Source organism: Mandrillus leucophaeus, unplaced genomic scaffold (genome assembly GCF_000951045.1).
Source record: "Mandrillus leucophaeus isolate KB7577 unplaced genomic scaffold, Mleu.le_1.0 Scaffold716, whole genome shotgun sequence".
Taxonomy (NCBI): domain Eukaryota; kingdom Metazoa; phylum Chordata; class Mammalia; order Primates; family Cercopithecidae; genus Mandrillus; species Mandrillus leucophaeus.
The window spans coordinates 4,152-13,829 of record NW_012107764.1 but is presented as its reverse complement, the minus strand read 5'-3'; the positions used below and the strand labels follow the sequence as shown (position 1 = coordinate 13,829).

At 43.1% G+C, this 9,678-nt stretch overlaps 1 protein-coding gene across 1 annotated transcript in view; it reads left to right on the top strand.

Moving 5' to 3' along the window:
- CDK5RAP1 (CDK5 regulatory subunit associated protein 1) overlaps nucleotides 1-7,380 on the top strand; it is a gene marked incomplete at its 3' end in the record, with an annotated part of 26,100 nt that extends 18,720 nt beyond the window's left edge. Inside the window, exons 5-6 of the mRNA XM_011965163.1 lie at nucleotides 382-502; nucleotides 7,139-7,380. Coding sequence (XP_011820553.1) covers nucleotides 382-502; nucleotides 7,139-7,380 — 363 coding nt within the window. The remainder of the gene's footprint in view (nucleotides 1-381; nucleotides 503-7,138) is intronic.
- Nucleotides 7,381-9,678: the final 2,298 nt, after the last annotated feature.

Below are 9,678 nucleotides of genomic sequence, written 5' to 3'. Positions count from 1 at the left end.
TGCAGTGAGCTGAGATTGAGCCACTGCACTCCAGCCTGGTGACAGAGTGAGACTCTGTCTCAAACAGAACAAAACAAAACAAAAAAACAGTAGAAAGTCCAGGTGTGGTAAGTGTGTACTCGAGCCCCTCACCACTGTGCTTCCTTAAGGCTGGCCACTGTCCCACTGGTTATAGTTTGGTTTGTATTCTGTGATTAGATACCAATTTTTAAAGATAAAAAGGGTCTACTTTAGTGCTTAGATATCAGATTGGTCCAGTGTGAGCACTGTGGCAAGAGGATTCAGAGCCAAAGAATAATGCCATTAGAGCTGAGACCTGCTCCTTGGGTCACACCAGCACACCCTGCTACTGTTACTAAGTTCTGGTACTTTCTTCTCCAGGTCGATCATGCGAGGCTGTGACAACATGTGTAGCTACTGCATTGTTCCTTTCACCCGGGGAAGGGAGAGGAGTCGGCCTGTTGCCTCTATTCTAGAGGAAGTGAAGAAGCTTTCTGAGCAGGTGAAGAGTTCTCCAGGCTTTCTTGCTGTGAGCATGTTTTGGGGGAGGATGAGGATAACCTTTGTAGTTTTGGAGCCTGTGCTGTCTCTGAGTTATTAAAGTTTAGGACCATGCTTGGCCAGAAACAACTACTTGGGTGTGCATCATTTGTTTATTGCCCATAAATTACAGAGCTCCACTGTGGAGGCAGCACAGTGGATGGAGAGGGCATGGGTTTACAGTCAGGTGATGGAGTGTGAATTCTGGCTTGGTTTCTAGGCATGTCAATTTAACTGTTGTTGTAATGCATTTACCTCATCTATGAAAAGAGAATAAAAGAATACCTTGCTTGCAGGGTTATTAGAAGAATTGGAGGAAAAGTTTTTAATTACCTGGCACGTAGCTAAGTTTTCGAGGAATTAGGTATTTGTCTCTTCCAGGAAAAACTCCCAGATTTATTGTTCATTTTATCACTGATCCAGCTCACTAGTTGAGGAACAGAATAAATGAGGGGACTGAGGCAGATCAGAAGCCACAGAGGAGATCTGTTCCTTTTCCTCCCACTGGGAGCTGGTCCTCAGCTTCTGAGGAGGTCTTTTCCTTAGCCCCAGGCCTGAATCTGCTACCCCTGCAGAAGAGGACGATAGGTGGCTTTTCCTTCCAGTGGTGTCTCCCTGCTTCCTAACTTGTTTGGTGCAGGAATCATGGGAGGGGGCCAGGGTAGCCTCTGCTCCAGTTCTTTTTTTATTTTTTATTTTTGAGACGGGCTGTCACTCTGTCACCCAAGCTGGAGTACAGTGGTATGGTCAGAGCTCACTGCAGCATCAACTGCCTAGACTCAAGTGATTCTCCCACCTCAGCTTCCCAAGTAGCTGTGACCACAGGTAGGTGCCACCATGCCCAGCCAATTTTTATTTATTTATTTTTTTTATTTTTATTTTTTTTTTGAGACAGAGTCTCGCTTTGTCACCCAGGCTGGAGTGCAGTGGCGCGATCTCGGCTCACTGCAAGCTCCGCCTCCCGGCTTCCCGCCATTCTCCTTCCTCAGCCTCCCGAGTAGCTGGGACTACAGGCGCCTGCCACCTCACCCGGCTAGTTTTTTGTATTTTTTAGTAGAGACGGGGTTTCACCGTGTTAGCCAGGATGGTCTCGATCTCCTGACCTAGTGATCCACCTGTCTCGGCCTCCCAAAGTGCTGGGATTACAGGCTTGAGCCACCGCGCCCGGTCGCCAATTTTTAAATATTTGTAGAGATTAAGTCTCACTATGTTGCTCAGGCTGATCTAGAACTCCTGGGATCAAGCAGTCATCCTGTCTTGGCCTCCCAAAGTGCTGGGATTACAGTCATGAGCCACTATGCCTGGCCTCCCTGCTTCACTTCTAAGTCACCAGTTAGCTTTCATCCTCACATTCTGGCAGTGCTGTCTTCTCTTGCCCCACTCCCAGATAATCAGTTCCCTGATTTGGCCCCTAGCTGCTCCCCTACTCTGTGAGGCATTCTCCATACCTCACCTCTCAAAGTGCTTCCTGGTCTAAAGTTGTCTCCTTCCTCTCCCCTTCCAGCTCTCCCTCGGTACCAAAACTCACTCCTTCAAGATAGAGACATTCTGCTGAAATAGATTGAGATGGTGACAAAACTAACCAGCCTTCCTAGGCCATTTGCCTGTAAAAGAAGGAACTTAATAACATTGAAGTGAGTGTTAGTGAATTCAAGGCCACAGACTTGTGGAAAATTAAGATTTTACTTGTATTTTAGAGTATCTGTTAGTCATTTAATAATTTTGCTTGTATAGTAACTTTTAAGATTTTTTTCTTTCATTTAGATTTTTAGACTACAGTTGCAAAGAGTATAGAATATTGTGCCTTTACCAGAATGTCCATTTATTCATTCAAACAATGATTATCCATTGGAAGTCTTCTAAGTAAGCAGCTTTTATAAAAAGTCTTCTAAATCTTTTTATATGAAAAATACTTAAATATACAGAAAAGAGAGAATAGTACAATGACCCCTCTGCCCCAGCTAACAATCACCTAATTTTAACAATTGTTGCATTTTGCCATATTTGTTTCATTTACTTTTATTTTTCATTTTTTTTTGAGATGGAGTCTCACTCTGTTGCCCAGGCTGGAGTACAGTGGTGTGATCTCAGCTCACTGCAACCTCCATCTCCTGGGTTCAAGTGATTCTCCTGCCTTATCCTCCTGAGTAACTGGGATTATAGGTGCCTGGCACCACACCTCGCTAATTTTTGTGTTTGTTTTTTTTTTTTGAGACAGAGTTTCACTCTTATTACTAACCAGGCTTGAGTGCAATGGTGTGATCTCGGCTTACCACAACCTCCACCTCCCAGGTTCAAATGATTCTCCTGCCTCAGCTTCCCAAGTGGCTGGGATTACAGGTGTGCACCACCACACCTGGCTAATTTTGTATTTTTTTAGTAGAGATAGGATTTCTCCATGTTGGTCAGGCTGGTCTCGAACTCCTGACCTCAGGTGATCCGCCCGCCTTGGCCTTCCAAAGTGTTGGGATTACAGGCGTGAACCACTGCACTCGGCCTAATTTTTGTATTTTTAATAGAGACGAGGTTTCACCATATTGGTCAGGCTGGTCTTAAACTCCTGAGCTCAAGTGATCCACCCACCTCGGACTCCCAAAGTGCTGGGATTACAGGTGTGAGCCCACCACACCTGGCCTCATTTATTTTTTTCTTATTGAAAACGTATTTCAAAGTAGAGCATGTCATTTCACCCTTAAATATGCATCTCTAAAAAATAAGGATATTTTCTGTTTTAAAAAAATATTTTTAGTATTTATTTATTTATTTATTTATTTTTGAGATGGAGTTTCACTTTTTTTGCACAGGCTGGAGTGCAATGATGCAATCTTGGCTCACTGCAACTTCCGTCTCCTGGGTTCAAGTGATTCTCCTGCCTCAACCTCCCAAGTAGCTGGGATTACAGGTGTGTACCGCTACACCTGGCTAATTTTGTATTTTTAGTAGAGATGGGGTTTCACCAGGTTGGCCAGGCTGGTCTCAAACTCCTGACCTCAGGTGATTCGCTCGCCTCAGCCTCCCAAAGGGCTGGGATTATAGGCATGAGCCACCGCGCCTGTCCTATTTATTTATTTATTTTAAGAGACAGCGTCTTGTTCTGTTGCCCAGGCTGGAGTGCAGTGTTACAATCTTGGCTCACTGCAACCTTTGCCTCCGGGACTCAAGTGATCCTCCTGCCTCAACCTCCTGAGTAGCTGGGATTATAGGCATGCACTACCATGCACTGCTAAAGAATATTTTTATTTTATTTATTTATTTATATATTTATTTAGAGATGGAATTTCACTCTTTTTGCCCATGCTGGAGTGAAATGGTGCGATCTCAGCTCACTGCAACCTCCGCCTCCTGGGTTCAAGTGATTCTCCTGCCTCAGCCTCCCGAGTAACTGGGATTACAGGCATGCGCCACCACGCTCAGCTCATTATTTTTATTTTTTTTTTGAGACGGAGTTTCACTCTTGTTGCCCAGGCTGGAGTGCAGTGGCACGATCTCGGCTCACCACAATCTCTGCCTCCCAGGTTCAAGTGATTCTCCTGCCTCAGCCTCCCTAGTAGCTGGGATTATAGGCATGTGCCATCACGCCCGGCTAATTTTGTAATTTTAGTAGAGACGGGGTTTCTCCATGTTGATCAGGCTGGTCTCAAACTCCCGCCCTCAGGTGATCTGCCCGCCTCAGCCTCCCAAAGTGCTGGGATTACAGGCGTGAGCCACCGCACCTGGCCCATTTTTGTATTTTTAGTAGAGACAGGGTTTCACCATGTTGGGCAGGCTGGTCTCGAACTCCTGACCTTAGGTGATCTACCCTCCTCGGCCTCCTAAAGTGCTGGGATTACAGGTGTGAGCCATCGCGCCCAGCCAAGAATATTTTTAATACCATTAGTTCTTCCAGTGACATTAACAAAAATTGCTAATTAACAAAAATTGCTAAATACCGTCTCATTCCAGTTCATCTTTATTCAGACTTCCCTAATTGTTCCTTAAGTCATTCTGCATTTGGTTTGTATGTCTTTTTATATATGTGTGTGTATTTTACTTAGTTTTATATCCTACTTTTTAATAAATAAACTCTTTGTTTTGGAATGACTTTACATTTACAGGAAGGTTGCAAAGAGAGTTTCCTCGAGCGTTACCATCTTTCTTTGGTACATTTTTTGGTGCTGTAATCCCAGCACTTTGGGAGGCCAAGGCAGGAGGGTGCCTTGAGCGTAGGAGTTCAAGACCAGCCTGGGCAACACAGGGAGATGCTGTCTCTATTACAAAACAAACAAAACAAGAACTAAGAGATTAATATTGGTGTGTTACTATCAACTCTCTTGAGACTTGATTTGGATTTTGCCTGTTTCTCTACTAATGTCTTACTTCGTTTCCAGGATCCAATCCAGGATTCCCATTGCATTTAGTATATCCTACTTTTTAGATAAGAGAATGACTTACACAAATAAATAGCCTTTATGGAGACTGGAGTTATGACAACTAAATGCATTGCATGGTCCTTGATTGGGATTCTGATCAGGGAAAAAAATGTTATAAAGAACATTATTTGGACCGGGTGTGGTGGCTCACACCTGTAATCCTAATCCTAGCATTTTGGGATGCTGAGGTGTGCGGATTACCTGAGCTCCGGAGTTTGAGACTAGCCAGGGCAACATGGTGAAACCTGTCTCTACTAAAAAATACAAAAAATTAGCTGGGCGTGGTGACACACGCCTGTAGTCCCAGCTACTCAGGAGGCTGAAGCAGGAGAATCACTTGAACTTGGGAGATGGAGGTTGCCGTGAGCCAAGATCGCGCTAGTGCACTCCAGCCTGGGTGACAGAGTGAGACTCTGTCTAAAAAAAAAAAAAAAAAAAAAAGAAGGAACATTATTTGGACTATTGGTAACATTTGATTTATGGAAAGTAGATTAGATAATAGTATTGTATCAATATTTCTGATTTTGATGATTGTCCTGAAATTATATAGGAGAATGCCTTGTTTTTAGGAAATATGTACTAAAGTATTTGGGAGTAAAAGAATATGATATCTGCGACTTTTTCTCAGAAGGCTTAAAAAAAAATGTAGTCGTATGTGTGTTGAAAGAGAGTGTATATGAGTGTCTGAATGTGAGTGATAAACAAATGGGGAGCATTGTTAGCATTTGATGAATTTAGGTAAAGAGTATATGGGAATTCTTTTAATATTGCAGTTTGTAAATTGAAATTATGTCAAAACAAAGTTACAAAACAAGTCTTTTCTAGCAACCATTATTTATGAAACTTTATAATATAACATTTCTATTTTTTGAGACGAAGTCTCGCTCTGTTGCCCAGGCTGGAGTGCAGTGGCATGGTCTCGGCTCACTACAACCTCCACTTCCTGGGTTCAAGTGATTCTCCTGCCTCAGCCTTCTGAGTAGCTAGAATTACAGGCACCTGCCACCACGCCCAGCTAATTTTTTGCATTTTTAGTAGAGATGGGGTTTCACCATGTTGGCCAGGCTGGTCTCGACCTCCTGACCTTGTAATCTGCCCACCTCAGCCTCCCAAAATGCTGGGATTTCAGGAGTAAGCCACTGCACCCGGCCTATAATATAAAATTTCAAACAGACAAATTGAAAGACTAGTATAATAGAAAAACATGATTGTTAACATTTTGTCATACACCTATCTCCATACACCCATAAATGTATTTTTTCTGAACCATTTGAAGTAATTTGTAGACCTCAGGACACTTGCCCTTAGATACTTCAGTATGCATCTCCTATGAGTAACAATTTTTCTCTTTATAACCATGGTATCGTTATATATATGAAGATCAATAGTTATCTAAGCCAGACACTTTGGCAGGCTGAGGTGGGAGGATTACTTGAGTTTAGGAGTTTAAAACCAGTCTGTGCAACATGGTGAAATCCCTTCTCTACAAAAGAAAAAAAAAAGTAGTCCCAGCTACTTGGGAGGTAGAGGCAGGAGGATTGCTTAAGCCTGGGAGGTCGAGGCTGCAGTGAGCTATGATCGTGCCACTGCACTCCAGCCTGGGCAACAGAAGGAGACCCTGTCTCAAGAAGAAGAAGAAGAAAAAAAATCTAAAACAGTTCTTTTATTTATTTTTTTGTTGTTTGCTTTAAATGATGCATTAACTTTTTGAAGAGATCAGACATGAGTCTCCTTTGTCTGATTTTTTCCCTCATGTTGTCATTTAATATATCTCCCTGAATTCTGGTAACTGGAAGTTAGGTGTAAAAGCTTGATTACTTTAGGTTAAATATTTTTGATGAGAATACTTTATATAGTCATGGTGTATAACATTCAAATGACAGATCTATCATAAAGTAACCATTATTGTTGATTATTGAGTTTGTTTCCAGTTTTTCTTCTATTCTAAATAATGTTTTGAAGATTAATTTTTACATAAGGCTTCATTATGAGTTTTAGCTCTTTAGGTAAGATGTCTAAGCTTGAAATTATCAGGTTATAGACACAACACATTTATCGGTGTCTCTTGGTAGGTTTGATTTTTCTTTTGTTTAAAACAAAAGGTGTTAATTGCAGCTAATTTTTAATTAGTGTTTTTTTATGAAGCTACCCAAAAGTTTTAAAATTCCAATATATTTTCCCATGTTTAGGGGCTGAAAGAAGTGACACTTCTTGGTCAGAATGTTAATAGTTTTCGGGACAATTCAGAGGTCCAGTTCAACAATGCAGTGTCTACCAATCTCAGCCGTGGCTTTACCACCAACTATAAAGCCAAGCAAGGAGGACTTCGTTTTGCTCATCTTCTGGATCAGGTCTCCAGAGTAGATCCTGAAATGAGGATTCGTTTTACCTCTCCCCACCCCAAGGATTTTCCTGATGAGGTGAGCATCAGGTTAGCTGTGACAAACTGATATTAGTATTCTTGAGCATGCCAAAGGCTGGACCTAGTAGGGAGGCAACAGAGACCTGGAGTCCTGCTCAGGGATCCTGTGGGGTATTGCTGCATCACCCTCTGGATCTGCTGGTCCTTTGAAGATTTAAAGTCCACCAGTGGCTGGGCATGGGGCTCATACCAATAACCTCAACACTTGGAGAGGTTGAGGCAGGTGGATTGCTTAGGCTCAGGAGTTGGAAACCAGCCTGGGCAACATGGCGAAACCTTGTCTCTACTGAAAATACAAAAAATTAGCTGGGTGAGGTGGCATACGACTGTTGTGCCAGCTACTTGGGAGACAGAGGTGGGAGAATCATTTGAGCCCAGGAAGTCAAGGCTGCAGTGAGCCAAGATCGCACCACTGCACTCCAGCCTGGGTGACACAGCAAGACCGTGTCTCCAAAAAAAAAAGTCTGCCAAGGTGGGAGTGGAGGTAGGACTGATATTCAGCAGAGGTTAAGACCTCCTGCAGGACCGTGAGGGCTATACAGAGAGGGTTCGTTACAAAATGGGCAGCTGAGTGGTAATAATGGTGATGGGGTGGTAATGGTGGTATGGGGCGGACAGGAAGGAGGTGGTGTGGTGCTCTGGGAAACAGCCCAGACTTTTGCCTCAGACCCAGGTTCAAATCTCAGCTCTTCCACTGCTTTACCAGCAAGCATGTGATGTTTTCAGCTTTTCATCTTTATCTGTAAAATGGGGTTAATAAGGCGTTAACAGTTACCTCCTGCTATGGGTTGTTGTGAAATAGATACAAAGGCATACCTTGTTTTATTGCACTGTGCAGATACTATGGAGTTACTTTTAACAAATGGAAGGTTTGTGGCAACTCTGAGTAAGTCTGTCAGCACCACTTTTCCAACAGCATGTGCTTACTTCACGTCTCTGTCATATTTTGGTGATTTTCACAGTATTTCAGACTTCATTATTATTATGTCTGTTATGGTGATCTGTGATCATTGCTGTTTAATGTTACTCTGAAAATTGTTTTGTGACACTGTGAGCCACACCCACATAAGACGGCGACCTAAACTGATAAATGATAATGATGTGTGTGTTCTGACTGCTCCACTGACGGCCATTCCCCCATCTCTCTCCCTCTCCTCAGCCCTCCCTATTCCCCGAGACACAACAATATTGAAATTGGGTCATTTAATCACCCTACAGTGGCCTCTAAAGTGCTCAAGTGAAGGGAAGGGTCGCACAGCTCTCACTTGAAATCAAAAGCCAGAAATGTTTAAACTTACTGAGGAAATCATGTTGAAAGCTGAGCTAGGCTGAAAGGCCTCTTATGCCAACCAGCCAAGTTGTAAATGCAAAGGAAAAGTTTATGAAGGAAATTAAAAGTACTACTCCACTGAACACATGAATGATAAGAAAACAAAACAGCCCTTTTGGCTGGGTGTGGTGGCTCACACCTTTAATCCCAGCACTTTGGGAGGCCAAGGTGGGCAGATCATCTGAGGTCAGGAGTTCTAGACCAGCCTGGCCAACATGGCAAAATGCTGTCTTTACTAAAAATAGAAAAATTGGCTGGGTTTGATGGTACACACCTGTAATCCTAGCTGCTTGGGAGTCTGAGGCTGGAGAATTGCTTGAACCCAGGAGGCAGAGGTTGCAGTGAGCCGAGATTGTGCCACTGCACTCCAGCCTGGGCAATAGAGTGAGTCTTCATCTCAAAAACAAAAAAACAAAAAAACCCACCAACCCAAACCAGCCTTTTTGCTGATATGGAGAAAGCTTCAGTGATCTGAAGAGAAGATCAAAGAAGCCACAGCACTGCCTTATGCCAAAGCCTAATCCAGAGTAAAGCCTTAGCTCTCTTCCGTTCTCTGAAGGCCAAGAGATGTGAGGAAGCTGAAGAAGAAAAGTTTGAAGCTAGCAGAGGTTGACTTACAAGGTTTGAGGAAAGAAGCCATCTCTCTAACATCAAAGTGCAAGGGGAAGCCACAGTGCTGATGTAGAAGCTGCGCAAGTTATCCAGAAGATCTAGCTAAGATCAATGATGGAGGTGGTTCTACTAAACAACAGATTTTCTGTGTAAATGAGCCGTCTTCTATTGGAAGAAGATGCCATCTGGGACTTTCATAGCTAGAGAAGAGTGTCAGTGCCATTCTTCAAAGCTTTAAAGGACAGGCTGACTTTCTTTTGTTTTCTTTTAAAAAAAATTAGAGATGGGGTCTTACTGTGTTGCCCAGGCTGGTCTTGAGCACCTGACCTCAAGCAGTTCTCCCACCTAGGCCTCTCAAAGTGCGG